General features: G+C 58.9%; 1 protein-coding gene across 3 annotated transcripts; it reads right to left on the bottom strand.

Annotated features, from left to right (window-relative positions):
* Positions 1-540: 540 nt before the first annotated feature.
* On the bottom strand, positions 541-21,253 carry MCM2 (minichromosome maintenance complex component 2). Of its 3 annotated transcripts, XM_074344174.1 has the most exons (18): positions 21,109-21,245; positions 20,641-20,738; positions 18,043-18,856; positions 17,166-17,398; positions 14,008-14,183; positions 13,663-13,923; positions 12,610-12,829; positions 12,178-12,385; positions 11,236-11,370; positions 10,717-10,908; positions 5,679-5,772; positions 4,530-4,780; positions 4,320-4,446; positions 3,747-3,859; positions 2,751-2,993; positions 1,885-2,067; positions 1,647-1,802; positions 541-1,138 (listed from the first exon to the last, which is right to left on the bottom strand). In XM_074344174.1, the coding sequence occupies exons 3-18, from the start codon at positions 18,046-18,048 to the stop codon at positions 1,028-1,030; spliced, it is 2,709 nt and encodes a 902-aa protein (XP_074200275.1). In that variant the 5' UTR covers positions 18,049-18,856; positions 20,641-20,738; positions 21,109-21,245; the 3' UTR covers positions 541-1,027. The 3 variants fall into 3 exon arrangements, with proteins under 3 accessions (XP_074200275.1, XP_074200276.1, XP_074200274.1); XM_074344175.1 differs by lacking the exon at positions 20,641-20,738 and having other exon boundaries at positions 21,109-21,253; XM_074344173.1 differs by having other exon boundaries at positions 20,641-21,234.
* Between the last annotated feature and the right edge of the window lie 43 nt (positions 21,254-21,296).

Raw genomic sequence — 21,296 nt, 5'->3', positions numbered from 1 at the left:
GGGAAAACCTGGACAAGGTGGGAGATCCAACACAAGGAGACACTTCTGCTCCATCTCAGGTAAGAAACAGGAAGACCTGTGGGTGTGCCCCACCACCAGGGCAACGGGCCGGGGGGAACCTCCAGGGAGTGGTCAGTGGTAGCGCTGGGGGTGAGCAGGGCTGCTCCCTCCGAGGGGCCATTACCTCCAGCCCCTCCAGGTATAAAGTCCGACCCAAGCTTCCCGGACTCCAGAGACCACACAGGCAGCAACTGACAACTGAACCCCCGAAAATCCACACCCACAACAGCTCTTCTGACCTGGTCTACGTCTACAGAAAACCAGATGGAAGAGCCTTTAAGAGGAGCCCTGAAAAAACCCGAGTTGTGATATTAAAACTGAACAGAGGGAGGAGGTGTAGCTCAGAGGTAGCGCGCTTGCTTAGCGTGCACGAGGTCCTGGGTGCAGTCCCAGTGCCCCATCAGAGTAAACCTACTCACCTCCCCACCTGAAAAAAATTTAAAAGTCTTAAAAAAAAAAAAGACTGAGTTGAGACTAGTGTTTAGATTTAACTCCGTTTTATTAAAAACTAAAACCACAGAAACAAGAACTGAAAGTACAAACAAGAGAATGGGGAAACAGCAGGCAGCAGAACACGTGACCACAGCAAAGGTGACAAAGAGGCCTGGCTCCAAGACCCTCCTTCCCAGCTCACCACCACCGGACCCGAAGCCAACCCCTCCGCCAGGAGGGAGCCACGGCCGCAGGGCCGTGCTGACAGGTTGTGGCCCCCGCGGCACCCGCGCGCTCTACTCCCGGGAGCCAGAGAACCGGCAGGACACGGAACTCAGGCCACGAGGACAGCAGTTTTCGTCCCCTGCCGTGCTCGGACACCTAGGGCTGACCGCGACCCAAGGGGGGAGGTGAGCCAACCTCTGCAGGAACAGCAGCGTGGGGAGGCAGGCCCCCCAGACGGAGGGCGCAGGAAGTGAGCCTGGAGACAAACCCTGGGGCCGTGGGTGAAGCCAGAGCCCAGACTCGCGGACGCTCAGAACTGCTGAAGGATCACCTTCCGCTTCAGGTCGTGGCTGAACCTGTTCATCCTGAACAGCTCGCTGTCGTAGAAGGCGGACAGGTTGTGCACGTTGATCTGACGAGCCTGCAACAGGGGCTGGCGTGAGCGCGGGCCGCCCGGAGTGCGTCCGCGCCACGGGGGAGGGGGGAAGCGGCGCCAGGTCGAGGGCGGGCCTGGAGCTGGACACAGCGCTCCGAGCGCGGCCGGGGCACTCGGACACGCTCCTTGGCTCCCCTGTGCCCCTCAGCTCTGCAGGATGAACAACAACAGGACTGACTTCCTTGGCTGCTGTCGAGATTAAAAGTGTACATGACAGTGCTCGGTTGGCCACCAGCACCGGGCAGGCGGCTCTCAGCCAGGCTGGTCCACTAACCACAGGGCCGAACGCTCCGCTGAAGGCAGAGCTCCGCGCTGAAGCACGTGCTGAGCATGCAGAGGTCCTGGGCCAACCCCCAGTGCCTCCAGCGAGCAAACAAGCAAATACACAAATAAAGAAACCTAATCACCTCAACCAAAAAAACCAAATCGAAAGACTGCTCGGCCCCCCAATGACTGACAGCCCGACAGCAAGCCCCACCCCAGCCGTGCCTACCTTGTCCACCAGGTCCTTCTCCGGCACCTCAATGGTGTCCTGCTGGGCCCCGAAGCGGTTGCGTTGATACGTCACCTGCTCTGCCACCAGCTGCTTCAGGATGAAGAGCAGCAGCTCGTTGTTGTCTCGGCGGAACGACAGGTAGCGGGCGAACGTCTGTGCGGAGAAGAGCGGAGGTCAGCCGCCGCACCAGCGTGAGGCCGGGGCCGCGCGCCCCCGCGCACCCACACGCGCCGACCTTCCGCATGCTGCGCATGACGCTGAACTTCTGCGTGTCGATGAAGCTCTCCAGCATCACGCGGATGGCCATGTTAACGTCGTCCTCCAGCACGTAGTCCCGCAGGTGCATGCGCGCGTGCGCCTCCGCCATGCGGATCATGGACTCGATGTGCCGCACGGTGATGGGGATGCTGCCCGTCGCCTGGAGAGGGACAGCGTCAGGTCTCCCCACGCGGAGCGGCAGGGAGCGGGGGCGGGGCACTGCTGGCCAGCACCCAGAGGCTCATCTAACCGTCCTGGGGCAGCAGTGCTCACCTGAGCCGCCAGGTGGACCCACACTTCACTCCCCCCCCAGAGCAGAAAGGTGCCCAGTGACGCCCCTGCACTCTTGCACCCCGAGTGATGTGTTTGTTACCACAAGGTACTAGGAACTGCACAGTGCAGTGCAGCACAGCGAGGAAATAAAGCTGTGTTTCTGTGAAAACCAAGCCGAATGCTCTGAAAAGACTTGACCACGTTAAAAGTAGGAGAGAGGGAAGGAGGAATCACTGTCACGACTGGGTGGGTGAGCCCGGAGCCTAAAGAATTCTGCACTCCAACTGCTAGCAAACCGCCTTTAAATTCTCAGTTCAGCCCACATGTTCATTTGGGTGAGATTTACGCAAAGTCAAGGGGGAACTGAATCAGTGGCCCAACAGTGAGGACCTCGGCCCTCTACTGAGACAGGTAAGTGTACGCGCATTTAAGTTCCGGTCAAGGAAAGTATCACTTTTTAAGTCCTTCCTGCTCTAGGCCTCCGGACTCACTGACCGCACAGACCAGAAGGCTCTGCAGTGTGTGACTCTGCCTGCTCACCCCGCCCTCCCAGCCCCCGCCGGCCCTCACCATGGACTCCTTCCTCAGGTCGCTGTACATCTTGGCCACCTTGTCCTGGTCCATCTGGTTGAGCTTGGGGCGGACCTTCTCCTTGGCGTAGGTGATGTACTTCTTCAGGACCTCCTGCGGCAGGGGCTCCACGCCGTACGTGTTGGGCATGGCGGGCTCTGGGGCACTGCCCTGCCCGTCCTCCTTGTTGCTGGGGTGGTGTCGGACGTGGCTGCCGACCACAAACCGGGCCAGCATCTCATCCTAAGACGAGACGGAGAGGGAAGGAGCGGGTGAGCCCCGTGACCTGGCTTGGAGTAAGTCGGCTGACAGAAGAAATGAGAGCCGTGTGTGCTCGAGAATGTTCCCTAACCACAAGTGTCTTCCACCTGCTGCGTCAGGAGCTCCAGGGCCCCGCAGGGAGTGGGGCGCACCTCCTGGTGAAGGCAGGGGCCAGGACAGTGTCTGAATGACCAGAGAGAGAAGAGAGCGGGGTGGGGGATGGGGGCCCAGGGACACGTCTCCAGCTAAGGCCGTTCGAGCACCCCAGTCCGTTCCAGGAAAAGAGGAGTTGAAGGCCCTCGGGTGGAGGGGCAGGGGGGTAGACAGAGGGGGAGCAGGAGGAGAGCGGCTCAGAGATGGCGCAAGGGCGGTGGACTCTGCAAGCAGGCTTGTGAGGAGTCGCTGGCTTCTGAGTGGAGGAGGCCAAATCGGCCATGAGAGTGACCGCGGGATGGGGCAAGAGGCTGCAAGGCGTCGGTCGCAGGGAAAAAGCTGGGATGCAGTTGTAGCAGACAGACACACAAGCAGTGAAGAGAGGTGGACTTGGGCCTGGTGGCCGTGTGTGGACTATGCTGGGTGGGCAGCTGGTGCGGGGGCAGATGAAGAGAAACAGAACTTCCAGACCAAGAACAAGAGTGGAAAACACAGGGCCGCCATGGCATGTGGCACAGCACAGCCCTGGGCCACACGCGAGGTCCCCAGACTTCCTGCAGAGACTGGGACGTGGGCTGGTACCTGGACTGGGTCCACCGTGTCCCTCACCACACACAGGATGTCGAAGCGAGAAACGATGGGCTCTGTGAGATCCACGTTTTCTGAGAAGGTGAGCGAGGGGTCGTAGCGGCCTCCTGCAACACAGGCATCTCCCTGTCAGGGCTGGTCCCAGACCCTCTCCTTCACTGCACAGAGCTCTTCCCAGCCCACGTCGCTCCAGCGACAGGAGGGGAACCCGGAGGGTGGACAAAGCACCCAGCGGTGCCCTGAGACTGCTTCACTCTCCCCGCCAGGAAAAGCCAGCAACAAGGTGGGCAAGGGAACCAGATCTCTGAGCGCTTACTGTCTGAGAGCAACTACCATATCTGCCCAATGTAATGCACGAAGTTCTCCTGTCTTCTGAGAAAACAGCCAAGGCTGGTTCTGAGCACAGGCTCAATGAAGCCCAGGTGTCCCGAGTCCCGCCTCCCCCCACGCCCCGGGAGCGCATTCTGTCGCCCAAGTCCCTCCTCAGGCTCTGTGACGGGGGAGGGTGCTGCGGGCACTGGATTCCCAAAGGTGGGGGTGCCTCTCGGTCCCGTCCCCACTGTGTACCTATGGGGTTGGCGGCGGCAATGACGGTGCAGCGAGCCTGCAGGGAGGTGACGATGCCGGCCTTCGAGATGGAGATGCTCTGCTGCTCCATGGCCTCGTGGATGCTAGTTCTGTCCTGGTCGTTCATCTGCGAGGGAGGCAGAGACAGGACTCCTGCCCCGTCCGCTCCCCACACCCCGAACCCCCTCACCTCCGGGCCCAGGGACATACCTTGTCAAATTCATCGATGAGACACACCCCTCGGTCGGCCAGCACCAGGGCCCCGGCTTCCAGGGTCCACTCCCTGCTGACCGGGTGCCGCTGGACATAGGCCGTGAGGCCCACAGCTGAGGCGCCCTGGCCGGTGGTGAAGATGGCTCTGCTGGACACTTTCTCGATGTACTTGAGGAACTGAGACTTGGCCGTGCCGGGGTCCCCGCACAGGAGCACGTTGATGTCGCCACGCACCTTGTGCTTGCCACCTGGAGCGGCAGGGCCGAGGGTGGAGACGGGAGGTGAGGGCTGCGGGACGAGCGGGATCGTCTCGTTTCCCCGCCTGCCCACTACGTACGGCGAAGTGACATCCCTCCTAGAAGGGGAGGGACACCCAAGGCCAGCAGCCCCGTCTGAGCATGGAGCCCAGAGAAACGGTGCACGAGGGGGTGCGTGTGAAGATGCTCTTTTAACGTGAACACTGGGGCCGTGCGCGCTCTCCAATGGGAAAGACAGCTGAGCGCAGCACAGGACAAGCAAGGGCCAGGACATGGGTCAGTGACCTCAAGGCATAACTCGCTCTGTGGGCGCCAATGTGAAACGACGCCAAAGACGTGCTGGTGAGGGAAGGCTGCTGGCAGGACCACGCTTGCAGACAGCAACGCACACAGCACGGGGAGCTCTACCGAATGTGTTGTGATGAGCCGCAGTGGGAAAGAAACTGAAAACACATATACATACACACACACCTGTAACTGAAATGCTCTGCTGTACTGACCTGACACTAATGTTTTAAATCAACGACACTTCAATAAAAAACAGGAATTAAAAATACATAAATTCTCTATCAGCACACGTGTAAGCCACGTGAGGCCACACGAAGGTCTGCTCTGCATGCCACACACCGACCAGGTGACCTGCAGGGCGGGACCCTGATGAGAAGGCGAGGTGGACGGAGGCTGCAGCCTCTCTGTGACCTCTGCCACCTTAGGAAGAGGACATGACATAATGCACACTCGCCAGTCACTTCTGCGGTAACCCACAAGTGGCGTCCCAGCCGCGGGTGCTCTCCCTCCAGTGATGGAGCCGCACGCACTCTGCCTGCCGCCCGTGGGCACGTCCTCCTCTCTGCGCTCCCAGGACCTGAGGAAGCAGCCCCCTGCTCACCTGGGTTCTTGGGCTCCCCTCCGAACAGAGCCAGTGCCAGCCCTCTCTTGATGTCTTCGTGGCCGTAGATGGACGGGGCGATGCTGGCAAAGATCTGCAGGGGTAGGGGGTGGCAATGGGACCAGGACCTGATGCACACGCCACCCCTGCTCTGGCCCAGAGCGCCCACCCACGGCTGCAGGATTCCACCGCCAGAACCTTACACATGGACTCTCGGCTTCGCGATTCTCTGGCTCTTCCCGAGACTCACAGAACTCTGGCCTGACCCTTCACTTCATCCTGTCCCAGGGCCACCCAAGGCTGCAGACCAGGAGCAGGAGACGAGACCCGCCCAGCATGGGGGTGGGGGGCTCTGTGGCCAGCCTGGCCCATGCTCCCAAATGGAAAAGCGCTCATGGGGAGGGGTGTGATGTTGACGTGAGGCGGGTCCACCAGGAAGCCAGGTCGAAGCTCCCCCCCCCCCCCCGCTTGACAAAGAGTCACACACAAATGCCACGAGAACTTACAGGTAAAAGCAGACGCAGCAGAGCCGTCCTGCCGGGAGGAGACAGTTCCCCTTCCTCTGCTCCACCTCTCAGCCCCTGTGCTGTGCCCACATTCCCCTCCCCACGGGTCAGAGGCGGCAGCTGGGACAGCACCAGCCCCGGGGCGTCAGGCTGCAGATGGGGAGGCCGGTCCCACTGTCCCACCCGCACACCCTCCAGGTGCCCTGGGAGCTGGAGGCTAGGGGGCCTGGAATGGGGTCAGCAGTCTGTCTGTATGTGGCCGCTCCGCATCACTGCCAGGGGCCAGTGAGACCAGCAGGTCCCTCTGGAGACAGGATCCGTGGCACCACTGGCCCTGCCAGAAGTGCCTTGGGCCACTGTGTTGTCGTGAGTCAGGAGCGGAAGCCAGTTTTCACAGCATGTCTCCCTTTGTTGGTTCTTTCCTTGCCCCGAAATCGACTGCAAACCCAGCCCCAGGGGAGGCAGCACGGCACTTCGCGGCTAATGACAGCCCAGGCCTGGGCGGCTAGAGGCTGACGTCTCCAGTACTACTGCCCTGGGGCTGGCGGGGAAGGGCCGAGTCCAGGCCCAGGGCATGAGATGTGCAGGACGGCCTGCAGGACTTACACCAGGCAGCAGGGAAGCTCCCGTCCACGGGGCAGGACCACGTGAACAGGCTCACTGGCAGAAACGGACACGGGGCAGCAGCTGGCTGGTAACCGCGGCTGAAACCTCAGTGACGGTTGAGTCCGTCACTCACACTGCCACTCAAGCTCCCTGCGGGCGGTGACCCTCGCGTTATTTTGAAAACTGGGAAGTAAAGGGAAATCAGCATCATCCTGCTTTTCCTGCAGGAGCTCCGCCTGGATGTCAAGTAGCTAATGAAAGGGAGTTTCTCTGCACGTAAGTGTCCCGGCAAACAAACGGAGGAGGAGCTGGAAGTGGAAGATGCTCCTCCTGCAACCCCAGTGAGCACAAGGACGGGGCCAAGCGTCACCAGTGGCTGTGACGTCAGAGACAAGCGGGGGGAGCTTGCTGCAGCCCCCACCCAAGAGGAAAGTCAGCCCCGAGTCTGATCACGCCTTGGAATGTGGATTCACAGAGAACAGGGGACAGAGGAGTGTGTTCCACGGGGACACAACTGGCAACACTGAGACTGTGGAGGCCTCGACACGGCAAACGACCCGGTTCCTCCCACAAAAAACTGCAGGAAAAGAAAGGACGGAGAGGAGACGTAAGGATGAGAGGCGTGAGTCGTCACAGCAGGCGGGCCCGGCCAGGCCGCTGCCGGGGAAACACGAACACCAGGCCACCCCGAAACCGCGGAGCCACAGCTGTTGCATAAGAGCTCCAGAAACACAGACGTAGTTACGGGGAAACTCACTGGGTCTGTTTCACGATAACAGGGCAGGAGGCCCAGCCCAGAGACAGACTGGCCACCACCTGGATGCCTGGAGAAGCGGGCAAAGGACATGCGGGGTCGCAGCACCACTCCCGCACGTCTCAATTTCTGCAGGAAAAGCTTTCAAAGTGGGCCAGGCTCTGAGCTGGGCTCCCCTGGAACTCACGATAACCCAACGCTAACAAACATGCCCTCCACATCGTGGGGACTGCACAGAGAGGGAGCAGGGACTGAAGCTGGACGGCCAGGGTGGACAGCCTAGCTCTGCCACATAGGAGCCACGTGACATGGGCATCTCACTTAATCCCCTGCACCTCAGGTCGTCCACCAAAAAAGTGGGCACAGCTGACCCACTACAGGATTACTGCCGTGACCTGGGACGGCGCGGTGCCAAGCAGACGCTCCGTGCTCAGAACACACCCCAATGCGCTCATCAAACCCACATCTGTCGTGGAGGGCGGCAGTGGCTGTGGATCTCATCCTCCTGTACGTTGCGTGGGTGTCCCAGGACCGCCAGCTGCTGGCTCCTCGGCACCCAGGCCATTTCTGAGCGGCTCTGGTACAGGGCACCTTGCAGGATGAGGTAATGTCTCCCCCAGGACCAAGGGCAGCGGCTTGCTTCTGCTCGCTCTGCCCGGCAGGCTGCCCGGCTTGGCTCCTTCCTGTAAAGCAGCCGCGGGTTGGGGGCCTCCCTGGGGGGGCTGGATGGCAAGGTGGCCGCCATGCCAATCTCACGCTGCTCGTGGCACCCGGGCTGACCAGTTTACTTTGAGAACTGACAGGGCAACGTAGCGGCTGGTAGGAAGGGTGACGTCAAAGCCAGACCTGCCAGGAGCAACGCCTGTTCCACACGCTTACTCCATTTACCCCATCACCACCTGGCTCCCCCATGACGGAGGAGAGACAACACCTGCTGCCAGAGGCAGGGCGGGGCCTGACCCCGGCTCCCCATACTCCTAGTTCTTGTGCGCACCAGACGGCACCCAGGTGGAGTCTAACACGGGGCCCCAGAGCTGTTCACCCTCCCGCTGGCCCTCTGTGCTTCCCCCCGTGCACGGTCCCAGCGCCGCCGTCCAACTTCTGCATTAACCGCTGCAGACAGTATCCCCATCTCGTTCTCACGCCTGCGGGCGGTCCATCTGATCACACTGAGGACGACACCAAAACCCAAACCCAAGTCCAGCCTCAGACTGCACCAGCCTCCTGTTCTTCAAAACCTAAGCCTCAGACATGAGTCCCTGGAATGTTTCGCCCCGACAGCGGCCAGGGCCCACGGAATCACATGCCATGGGCAGCAAGCCGAGTCGCAGACCGGAGTCGTGCAGGCTGGAGAGACTAGGGCCCTGAATGGCGGGCTGACGGGAGGGCGCCCATCTGAAAGGGCTGCTGCCACAGACCCGGGACTGACCGGCACCCAGGCTTCTGTGTGAAACTGCTTGATCGCTAAAGAGTAATAACGCACTCAAACGCTAAAAAAAAAGAGAGAAAGCAGAACCACCTGCCAGCCGGGGAAATCCCGCCAGCAGGGGGCGTGGGGCCTGCTGGCCACCAACCCGCAAACCTCCGGCTTAAACAGTTCAAATAAGTCTGGTCATCTGGGGACCTTGCCTGTCGTTCCTTTAATTTGCTCCAATGTTGCAGAGCGAGCCGTCTACGCCTCCATCCAAGCTACTGGTGACAACAGCCACCCTAACCGTGGACTCGCGATGAGCCCCTCCCCACAGGGCTCAGAGAAGCATCATGGGGGGCTGTCACCCTCTCCAACCCAGGGGTCACTGAGGTCGAACAGCCACAACTGCGACCCGGCTAGTCAGACAGGTGGGCAGCGGAAGAAAGGCTCTGGAGGCGAAGACAGCAGAGAGGCAGGGAGCCTGCGTCGGCACGAGGCACACACGGGGCTGCTGTGCGCAGGGTGCAGGCGTGTGGCGTCCACGACACTCTCCTCACTCAGAGGGGAGGCTGGTGGCTGAATTCACGGCAGAGGGAAGGACAGCACAAGGAGAGCGTTCTAGAAGCACGTGCCCGCCCACCTGCACATCAGGGGTGTGTGCGGACGGGCTGACACTTGCACACAGGCACAGCGCGTCCACCCACCCTGAGAAGCTGGCCCACACGCTCCGCAGAGATTCCGAAAGCTCATTTACCACGGTAGCATGGGTTCTCCTCTGGGAGGGGTGAGGGAGGTCTTTCTGGGACCCCGGTGAAGAAGGAGACCCGCGGGGCCCCCCGGAGCTTGAGGGCGGCCCAGGTGGGCTCCAAGGCCTGAGAGAGCCGGCGGGACCGCAGGTCCTGTCCTCCCGAGACTGGGGACTCCTGCCTCCCCCATGAGTCCCCCATTTCGGTGGACTCAGAAAGATGGCCCAATAGGGGTGCGGGGGTGCAGGGGTCCAGGCCCACTCGCTGAACAAGCCAGGTGAGTCGTGAGCTCTGGGGCAGCAGGGCAGAGCCCAGGGCGACAGCCGTGCTGTTCTGTGTGAATCACTAAACAGGAAGCGGAGAGCTGAGGGGGGAGGAGGACCGGGGCGCAGGAAGAGGAAGAAGACGGAGGACCGGGGGCCTGACATCCCATGACAAGAACTCAGCGCTCCACAGCTGACCCTCGAACGTGGGTTTGAACTGCACGGGTCCCCTTATACACGGATTGTCAACAGTGTGGGGGGCAGTGCCCCTCTCCCCCTGCGCTGCTCAAGGGTCGCCTGTATTTGTCACCTGTATTTCTACAACGTAAACCCCCCTCCCCAACCCTCAGTAAAAGTGCCTACAGTTAAAAGCAAAACCAAACCCAGCAGCGCCAAGGCAGCGTTCTTCCTGGAGGAAGTACTGTCCGTTAGGGCCTGAGGCCTGGGGACACCCACCAGACGAGCTGCCCCATCCATTTCCACTCAAGCCAGAGCTCGGCACCACCGGGTGAGTCCTGACCACTCCCGCTCTCGTCAATGGGGACACAGGCTCAGAGAGGCCAGCCCCAAGTGGATTTATGCTCTTCCCCGAAGCACAGCCCATCAACACAAGTGCACAGAGCTGACGCAAGAAGTTAAAAGGGAGCAAGGCTTCCAAGGCCCGGGAATCAAGACGGAGATTCCAGAGCAGCCTGGACAGTGAGCCCAGGTACCCGCTTCTCGCCGAGAGCCCCGCCCGGCCTTCCACCTGCCTTCTCCCCGATCTGCTGGTCCTTGGAGAGGCTGGTGATCATCTTCACGTCCTCATCGGTCAGCTCCCCCACGGCAACCTTGTTGTCCTTCTTGGCCACGTGGTTGGCTAGAATGACAGTGGCAAAGACAGGGAAGCCGTTGGCGGTATTGAGAGCCCCGTCGTAGTTGTTGTGGTAGATGCCAGTCAGCTCCTGCGGGGACAACACTGAAGGGTCAGGAGGACCACCTGCGGCCGGGAGCATGAGCCAGCCCACCTCCTCACTGGCATCACCCACCCTCTCCTCCGGGTCCCCAGGCTACAGACTGGGAGACCAGTAACTCAGCAGAACCGCAGCATAGCTGCCCCCGACCCCAGTGTCCCATCCATCCTGGCCGTCCACCCCAAGGAGAAGCTCTCAGTCCCGAGGACTGGACAGCTGACCTCCTCAACTCCCCCGCTACCATGGCGACTCTCATCGGCTGCAGTGCTCACACCAACTTTCGCAGCAACGTGGCTCACCCACCCCCCAGCAACTTACTATCTCGTCTCCTGGCTTGCAGCTGTCCACCAGATCGGCGAGGAGGATGGCGTCCTTGGAGCGGGGCAGCCGGCCGGCCGCCACTTTGCCAGGACTCTCCTGAATTCGGATGCGCTGGTAGTTCTGGTAAATGGTCTGCACGGGACAAACACATGGTCATAGGGGCCAGTCCCTGTGACAGGGCAGGGGAGGACCCTGGACAGAGGCCTGAGCTCAGCTGAAGTCCAGCCGTACGGCCGTCCCTCCCTAAGGCAAGGCGCACTGGAATTTTAAACAGGTCAGTCTCCGGTTGCGGGCTGCCCAAGCGCACACCCGCAGGCTGCTCCTGGCACGGCGGCTCCGGCGGGCCACTTCTCAGAACCGCAGAGCAGTGAGGCGCAGCCCAGCAGCCACGGCCGCAGGGCAGTAGCAGGGTCTGGTGGCCACCCCAGGCGCTGTGACAAGCCCCTTTTCACAGTTGCAGCTGTTCATCTACAAAGGTGTATGTACATGCCCAAGGTCGTGAGGCCCAGAGGCCCTCGGTGGGGCCTCCTAAAAACAGCAATGCAGGGTCTAAGGTGGTTACAGAGCAGGGCCCCCAGCGAAAGGCACAGAGAAGCAGGTACCAGGCCTGGATGGGACTGTAGGCGCCCTGTGTGAGTGACAGGCTGGAAAGCAGGTGCCCCGCCCAGGGGGCAGCCAGGTGAAATGTGGGCCAAATTCTGCTAGATCTTCCCATTAAAAAAAAAAAAGCTGTAAACTTTGATGTGTACCTAAAATCGTGTGGTTTTTCAAAATTGGCTTGGATTCATGAAAGCACCACGTGGGTCAAACTAAACAGGCTGACCAGATCGGTCTGGCTCGCCCCAGCGTGCGGCCAAGGCACACGGCACCTTGCCTTCTCCCGCGGCCACGGTGCCGGCCCTCGCACAGCCCCTGCGGAGGGCTGGCCCCTGCACTCACCTCTTCCATGTTGACCTCAAAGGGGCCAGTGGACTGGCACTCGGGGCAGGAGCCCGGCTTCACCTCCTGGCTCTGGGACTGGCAGAACGGCCCCAGCACGAAGCTGCACTTGCTGCAGCTGTACTTGACCATGCTGAGCTGGGGCAGGACGCCCGTGCAGCTGGTCACCACCCCGCTGGTGCGGATCAGCTGGTTCAGATGCAGCTGCCTGCGGAGATGAGGGCGCCGTTGGAGGCCTGGCGGGGGGGGTACGCGGGACCCACACCCTCCGGAGGGGTCAGGGCTACATGTGAGGGCCCCAAAACCTGGGGTCCAGCTTCCACCAGACCAGGCCACTCAATGGTGAGTGCTGTCTTCGGTCGCAGCCCACCCGCCCGCCCACACCACGTAGCTCTTCCGACTGACGCCTGAGCACCCAGGCCCTCAGCTCACCTCAGCGAGCGCAGCTCCTCCACCAGAGGCAGGTGGGAGATGCGCACATGGATGTGGCTGGCGATGCGGTCGTACTTGGGGTACATGGCCAGCACCACCTCCAGCGCGGCCTCGTCGAAGATTTGCAGCAGCTCTGCTGGCGCCTCAGGCAAGAAGTAGGCCAGGACGTGTTCCCTGGCAGCCAGGTCCTCGTAGTTCACCACCAGGCTCTCGCGGTTCTCTGGGTGCAGGTGGGCGGGAGGGAGACTCAGCACAGAGCTCAGCTGGGGCCGGAGGGGAGGGGACCCGCCCCTGCCCCTAAGTCTGAGCCAGAGGCCCAGCTCTCACTTTTAAGCCTACTGGCCGTTAGCTACATGATTCAGGTAAGTGACATGTCCTGGGCCTCAACTTCTGCATCCGGGAATGGGGCTGTCACTCGGCGTGCCAAGTCACGGGAGGGGTTAAGTGGAACACTACCCGTGGGCGCCTACTACAAACTCAGGATGCCCACGAGGGCCAGGAGGGGAACCTATGAATAAACTGTCCAATGTCAGACAAGAAAGAGTGGAGAGGACAGTGGGGGGGGGGGGGGGGACCAAGACCCACATGCCATTAATTCCTCACACAGAAATGTGCTGCCACTTTCTGATCAAAGTAGTAATCCAGATTTTTACATAAAGTCTGCCAAATTTTAAGCCTGTCTAAAACCACTTCCGTGGTCCAGGTGTGGCCCCTGGGCTTGACACTCGACACTGTCTGAAAGATGAACAACTTGGGTTCCAGGTCTTGGCCCCCGCCCCCCAACGCTGGGCAAGTAGCTCCACGTCCCCTGCATGTCGCGGGGTTAGGGGTCAAAGTGCAGTCTGGAGGCCAGAACCTGCAGCCTCCACAAGGGCCTGGAGGGCGGGGAGGCAGGGAATGGAGCTGGGCCCTCAGAAATGGGTGGGTGGTCTGGGGGGCGGGTCCGATGGTGTTGAGTGGGTGGGGCCGATGGTGTGGCCTGCATCGTGAGTGGGCGGGGCCGACTCCAGGCTGGGGGCTAGAGGCGGCAGGATTCAGGGCAGCGGGGCGCACCTTTGCACATGTCGCTGATGCGCTCCTTGAAGACGTTGTGGCCGTGGCCGTCCACATGGGTGCGCAGGAAGTTCTTAAACCGGTGGTGGATCTCCAGGCGCGGGCCCGCCAAGCTCACCCACTCGCGCACGGAGTGGCCCTTCAGGTCCTCCAGGTTCTCGATGCTCTCGATCATCTCCTCATCCTCGTCGCCATCCTCCGTGGCCCGCTCCACCTGGCGCCGCTTGCGACTGGGCCGCTCCTCATCCTCCTCGTCGCTGTCTGGGGGCCGCGGACACGCTCAGGGCCGTGTTCCCGGCACCTCCCTCCGCCTCCCACAGCCCCAGGTGCAGACCCCAAACCCACCATACAGGAGCCCGGGGCGCATGCGGCCCAGCCCCCGGCCCGCCTCCCGGTCGCGCTGCCGCATGACCCGCTCGGCCGCCTCGCGCTGACTGGCGGTCAGCTCCTCCACGTCCTCGTCGTCCGGGGCCAGCCCCTCGGGCTCGTAGAAGTCCAGCTCCGGCCTGGCACGGTAGTCCCTGAGAAGCCCCAAGGCAGAGCCTGTTAGTACCAAAAACCCTAAGCAAGACCCCACCCAGGATCTGGGCCTGCTCGCCAGGGCTCAGGAGCGCTGGCCAGGGTGGCAGGGACAGTCCCTGGGGCAGAAATACCCAAGGCTCAGAAAGGATCTCTGGTGGATCAGCACAGAAGGACACTCTGGCAGATGCCGCCACGTGCATCGAACTTGAAGGCACTGCACCCAGGCCAGTGGAACAAGCCAGTCACTAAACAGAAACCCTGGGTGACTCCGTTTGGGAAAAACAGTCCTAGAGACGACAGTGATGCATTTTTCCACAGTTAAAAAAAGGGAGCTGTGAGCACCAGTGAGAAAAAAGAATCGGAGGACCCACAAAACCTTCAGAGAGCCCACCCAGCCCCCCACGGGGAGGGACTCTCCCTGCACTCCTGCTGCAGGCATGCCGCTCCAAACCAGCCCTTCCACATGTCCACCTATCACACATCCAGGACTGATGCCTCAACAAGCAACCCCCAGAGCAAACACTGCTCCCTCCCTGCAATTTTGGGAGGCAGACATCACCACTCCAGCAGAAAGGTGAGGAAACCAAGGACTGGGGGGATGTGATCTTGGCCAACAGTCACTCAACAGAGCTGGGTGTCAAAATACGGCCAACAGATCACCAGCTGGTTCCGACAGCACATTAGCCCTATGACAGTCCTCTTGAACTCTCCCCTTCTTAGAGGAGGGGGTGATTTAGGGAGCTTTTTTCCTTGCCGTAAACTCTGTCAAACGACACTCTCAGAACGGATACTCCCAAACTGCCGACGCCAGAAACAGAACCCAGAGCCAGGTAAGTTTCTGGGCTGACTGCTTCCGAATTCTTAAGTGTTCTCAGGGAAAAGGTGTCTGTCTGACTCTAAGAATTTCAAGTCATGTGAAATGCCCTCAGCAAAATTCTGATGGGTCTATGAGAAAAAACTGATAAATCAGACTCAGGCAAAATTTAAAAACTTTGGATCTCAAAAAATACCATTTAAAAAAATTAAAAAGACAAGCCACAGATTGGGGAGAAAATACCTGCAAATCACATACCTGATAAAAGCCTTGCATCCAAAATGAGTTCCTAAAAAACTCTTACAACTCAGTAATACGGTCAAGCAACCCAACAGAAAAACGGGCAAAAGGTCTGGCGACACTTCTCCGAAGACACACAAATGGCCAAGAAGCACGTGAAGGGACGCACAACATCACTGGATGTCAGGGAAATGCAGATCAAACCCAGCGAGGTACCGCCTCACACGCATTACGGTGGCCGTCACCAAGCCCCAGAAAACAGCAGGCACTGCGGAGAGCTCAGGGCAATCAGAGCCACACGCACCACTCGTGGGAATGTAAGATGGTGCAGCTGCTTTGGAAGATAGCTTGGAGGTTCCTTGAAAAATTAACATAGAGTTGTCACATGACCCAGTAATTCCATTCCTCAGAACTGGAATTTCATCCCAAGAGAATTCGAAACATGTTCACATAAAAAATTCATACCAGCACTGTTCATAACAGCTAAAAAGTACAGAGAACCAAACGTCTACCAACTGATGAATGGATACACAAAATGTGGTCTAGCTCTCCAACGGAGTATTACCCAGCCACGAAAAGGAATGAGGTACTGACATGTCTGCCAATGTGGACGGACCCCTGAAAACCATGGTAAGTGAAAGCCGGTCACAAAAGGACACACATATCATATGGGTACACACTTACAGGAAATGGCCCAAACTGGCAAATCCAAAGAAACAGAAAGTAGACTACTGGTGGCCTAGGGGTGGGGAAGGGAATGGGACTAACTGTAAACAGGCACAGGGGATGTTACTGGGATGATGGAAATATTCTAAAACTGGACTGCGGTGATGGCTGTGCAAGTCAGGAAATTTACTAAAAAGCCCTCAATTATATTCTTATAAGAGGTATATTTCATACTATGTAAAGTATAGCTCGGTGAAATTGTTTTTTAAAAACCCACAAAACCAAAATCTAACTGGGCCTGGAGTCCTCAGGTACCTCTATCCAGAGGCCCTTGCAAGGGCGTCTTGTTCTCTGAGGAGGAGGAGCAGGGAGGGGCGGATGGAGGGTGGGTGGAGGGAGGGGCGTTCTGCCTTAACAGCCCCCCAGAGGGAAGCTGTTCTGGCCTAGCCAGACACCTCATTCCTTCCACAGTCTGGCCTGGGCTGCACACTCAGGCTCATCGTCTGGAGTGATGGGGCTCAAAGCCAAGGTCCAACTGTGGACCGTGAAAGAGGCCCCTGGAAGTCCCTCCAGTGCTCCCAAAGGCCACGCCCCACGAACTGTGGGATGGCCTGACCAGTCCTCTCAAACACACCCAGTTTGGTAGCCTTGACTCAGAGTAAAGCGGGCCCCGAAGCAGGATCTCAGGGAGGCTCCTGGGCGTTCAGACAGTTCTACCACTAACAGACGGACCAGATCCTGGTTGTAAATACAGGTAAAGCAGCAGTGGGAACCTAACCCTGCTCGCTCACAGAATGCACTCCACTAACTCAGCATTAAACCTCGAGAACCCTCAGTACATATGTGTACGTTTATTAAGTGTGAACACAGGGCCTGTACAGATCAGGCACATTTGCTGAGTTTAATCTAAATCCTGATTAACCAGCCCCCCCGCCCCAGTTTCTCTGAAGTTGCAGAGAAATTCTTGGCTGCCTGTTTCCTTTCCTTCCCCGCTGGCATCCCTGGTGTGGCCCTCGATTAGAGCCCCTGCGTTCCCTAGGTGGCATGTCTCACAGAGCTGGGGCGTACCCAGGCCTGGGTGTCCAGTCTAACTAGATACAGCCGGCTACCTGGACACACTGTGGCCTCCCCAGACCCTGGACCAAGATCAAAGGCAAGGAGGCTGTGACTCATCTGCTTCCCCAGGACCCAAAGCAAGGTTGCCAGACACACAACAGACTCCCTGCAAAGCTCTGTGGCACGCAGGGCCTTGAACACCTACCTTTCCATGCCATCTCCGAAAAGCTCCTCTCCATCCTCTTCCTCCTCCTCCAGGGGCCCCTCTGTGCCCAACAGCCCCTCCGACTCATCCTCAAAGGGAGGAAGGTCTCGGCCAGGGCTGGAGGTCAGGGCATCCGCACGCCGGGAGCTTCGCCCAGGACTGGAGGTGAGAGGGTCGTTGCCTCGACGGCGCAGGGCGGGGCTGGACGCCACTGTGAAGGACTCAGATGATTCCTGCAGGTGTAAATGGATTGAAGGTGAGCGCTGACTTACCTTCCGGTACGTCGACCCTCCGCACTAGTGACCCTGTCTTTCAACAACGCAAACCCCTTCCAGCCTCCAGACTTTGCACCTGCTGGAAGTTCCCGTTGCCTGGAATGCTCTGCGCCAATGGCTTCGCAACACCCGGACCAGCTCAAGGACCAGCTCCTCAAACAGTCCGTCATTCACCTTGGCCTGTTTTCTCCATGACAAACCACCGAGGCTACCTCATTTGCTGATTTGCCTGCTTACCGCCAACTCCCTTCATCTGCACTCATTCCCACCCATCTGAGGACCCAGTGCACCAGGAGCTCCTTTGGGAGGCGGGATACCAGGGCGGCCACAACATGAAGGGTGTGAAACCCAGACTGGTGGAGACAGACAATAGGCACGACTGCGGACAAAAGCCAGTACAGTAGGGAGGACCCGAGGGCGCGGGCTGGGCTCGGCCGGGGGCCCAGGCTCCCGGGGCTGCGGGGCCGCGGGCCCTGAAGCCCGCACGACGGGAGCGCAGAGGTAAGGAGGCCCGTCCCGGTGGGCCGGGGCAGGGGCGAGAAGCGCAGCCCCCCGCCGCCCGCTCGCAGGCACGCAGACCCCCGCGCCCCGGCCGCGCTCACCGCCATCGCCGCGCCGCGCTCCTCTCTGCTCCGCCCGCAACAACCAGTTTTCGCGCGAAAAGTGGCTGGCCCACGTGACCACCCGACCCCGGGAAGCGTCTGAAGCAGCCCGATGTCACGACGTCGGCGTCCACCTTCGTCACGCCGGCGCTCCGGGGCGGGCCCGAGGGCGAGGCCCCGCCCCCGCCGCCCGAGGCCCCGCCCCACCTGCGCTCTGCACTCTGCGCTCCGCGCTAACGGGTCCAGCCACGGCGATGGGGCTGGTGCGGAGGCTGGTTCCGGGCAGTGAGGAACAGCCCCGCCTGCCGGCTTCGCTACCTCGGTCACGCTGTGGCCGTTTTACAGACAAGGCAGCTGAGGCTCGGAGCGTTGTTTTCTGAGGTCTTCTTACTGTGTCATGTCAAGTCCTCCAAAAGCTCAGGCTGAGTCCTTGAAGCGCCCGGAGGCCCAGGATTCTAGGAGGCCACGTAGCGGGGTTATCCTCCGAAAGAGCCGAGGTGCAGCGGTGTTCCCCTTAGAAAGATCGTCGTGCACAGACATGTGGAGAGCATGGCGCCATGGCCATCTGCAAGCAATTCCCTAGTGCTGGTTAAACAGCTTGTGATGCCCAGGGAGAGGCTTGAGGTTGGAAAGCCCAGGTGACAAAAGGTCGCCCAGTCTTCTGAAGGCAGTGGAGAGCCAGAGAAGGGTTTCGAGCAGGATTGGACATGAGCCGTCCTCGGTTTTAGGAGAATGCCTCAGGCTGCCTGAAGTGGAGGTGGACTGAAACAGGTTGGCAGCGGTTACAGTCTGTACTCTGAATCTGCTTTTCAACCTACGGATGGATAGAAAAAAATTTTTTTAATTCTAGAAAGTTCCAAAAATCAGACCTTGATTTTGCTGTAAGCCGGTAACTATTTACCCAGCATTTACACTGTATTTATGCCTTTTTGCACAACATTTACATTAATTAGGTATTACAAGTAATCTAGAATGACGAAGTATACAGGAAGATGTGCATAGGCTATATGCAAATATTGCCCCATTTTAAATAAGGGGCTTGCGCATCCTTGAATTTTGGTATTTGCAGATAGCCTGAAACCAGTCCCGTAAGGATACAGACCTCGGTGATTCTATGACATTGCATGCACTTTGTGTCTGACCACTGCGCACAACGTTACTGACTCTTTATTTTCGGATTCCTATTACCATCAGGGAGCCCAGTTCTGCAGCACCGTCTCCTCCTGTCTGCCGTGCCTAGGGAGGGTGACCACCCGAGCCTGGTGCAGGGCAGGTGGAGAACCCAGGAATCAGGTCATTATTACAGTACCATTTATGGAAATTCGCTGATGCCACACCCTGTCCTGTGTGCAGAGGACTGCATTAAGTGAGTGCTCTTCTGCCCTGAAGGGAGGGCTGACACAGATACCCTCATTACCCCACAAATAAAGTCCCACAGAAACCTACGTGTAGGTCCAAAACTGAGAGTGCAAAGTGCAGAACTGCGCATGGGGCTAGGAATAGGAAGCCAGCCATCTCCACCCCCGCCCCAAAGTGTCTGCACTGTCTCCAAGACATACAGATGGCGGGCAGTCACTTGGCCTGGTCTCTAATACTCCATTTCTCCTCCGTCCTGGCACAGGGTGGGAGGGAAGTTTCCTGTCCCTGGGGGTCAGAAGGGCTCTATAACTTGTTTTTCTCAGTTAAACATGAGCAGGCGGGATGTGTGTGACTTCCTGGCAGAAACTCTAGGAGCCGCCCTTCAGGAAGGCAGGCATCCTGATGGAACACGGCCCCTCCCACACTGACAGAGGTGCAGGCTGGGAAAGCCCAGATAAACCAAGTCCCCGGTGGTCATAAGGTGGCGGCTTCCTCACCTCCCTTGGTTTAGAATAGGAGCTCGGTGAAGGCGGGGTTCAGTCTCATTCCAGCCCAGCTGTGAAGCACCTGTGGGCCCCCAGGGTGTGCATCTTGGGGTTACTGGGGAGAGCGGGGGCCTACAGTTTGCACAAGGCACTGAGTCAGCCTCAGGATGTTCAGGGAATGTGACCAACATGATTCCATCCTCAGGACACTAACCTTCTAGTTGGGTGAGGCTGGTGATAAACTAGGAAGTGACTAAAGGAATGTGATCCTGTTAGAGAGATGGTGATGGTGTAAGCAGGTAAGGTAGGGGGCCCAGCAGATAGAGAACCAGGCCTGGCTTCCTTGACATGAAAAGGCCATTTTTAGCCTAAGCCATTTTGCGATCTAAGCCTGGGTCACAATGCTAGACCTTGAATAGGTCACAGTAATTACTGAGCTTAAGGGGACAAAAGAATGCAGAAAAAAAACTGTTATCAGGCAAAAGAAATAACAGTAGAAAGATAATCTATCAGCTGTAAAGACTCCGGTTACGTTTCAGTGGTAAAGATCAGCCTGAAGCCTCAACCACCAGATCACATGGAATCTAAGGCAGGACAATGTTGACCCTTCTGACCCTCGTGACTTCAATCAACCAAAGCTCAGACTCTGTAGACTTCCCAAGCCCCCTCACGAATATGCATGTAGCTTAAAACTTCCCCAGTTGTGCTGTTCGAGGAGGCACTGCTTTTGAAAGGTCCCTGGTGTTCTTCTTACTTGCTGCAGGTAATAAATCCATCCTTCTCCGGCTCTTTGCCTTGGTTGCATCTTTTGGCTTACACCTACCAAGAAGTCAACCCAGATTTTGGGTAACACTGGGAAAGAAATCAAAGGGCTTCATGTGACAGAGACTGAACAGCTACTTTGGCTAGGGTGTCAAGTAGGAGGGGGCCACATGACAGGCACCAGGGAGGCAGGGACAGGTGCAGACCTGCAGGCAGGAATAAGCTTGGTGCATTCAAGAAAAAGAGACAGAGAGCAGTGTGACTTGAGCACCGAGAAAGGAGCGTATGGGAGGGACAAGGACGGAGAGGCAGAAGCAGCCAGACTGTACAGGACCGAGGCAGGGAAGAGTGAACACAGCGGAGACGCTGGGAGGGCAAGAAAGGGCAATCCGGGAAGGTTTCCCGGAGGAGGCTGCCTGGAGACACGTTTTAGTAGGAGATGAGAGAAGGCGAGTCAAACCTCCGGGTCTGGGTTTTGTCACTTCTTGGTAGTGTGGCTTTAAGCAAGTGCTTAACGTCCTAGCCTCACGTTCCTCCTCCGTGAAATGCGACGAATGACAGCCACCCTGCAGGGCTGCCGCGACGCGGAGGGTGCGCAGCACCGCGGTGGCCGTGGCCGCGTGGGCAGGTGCACGGCGTACGCGCAGG

This window comes from Camelus bactrianus, chromosome 17 (genome assembly GCF_048773025.1).
Source record: "Camelus bactrianus isolate YW-2024 breed Bactrian camel chromosome 17, ASM4877302v1, whole genome shotgun sequence".
NCBI classification, from domain to species: domain Eukaryota; kingdom Metazoa; phylum Chordata; class Mammalia; order Artiodactyla; family Camelidae; genus Camelus; species Camelus bactrianus.
The sequence above is the reverse complement of the archived record's forward strand: the minus strand, read 5'-3'. Positions and strand labels throughout refer to the sequence as shown.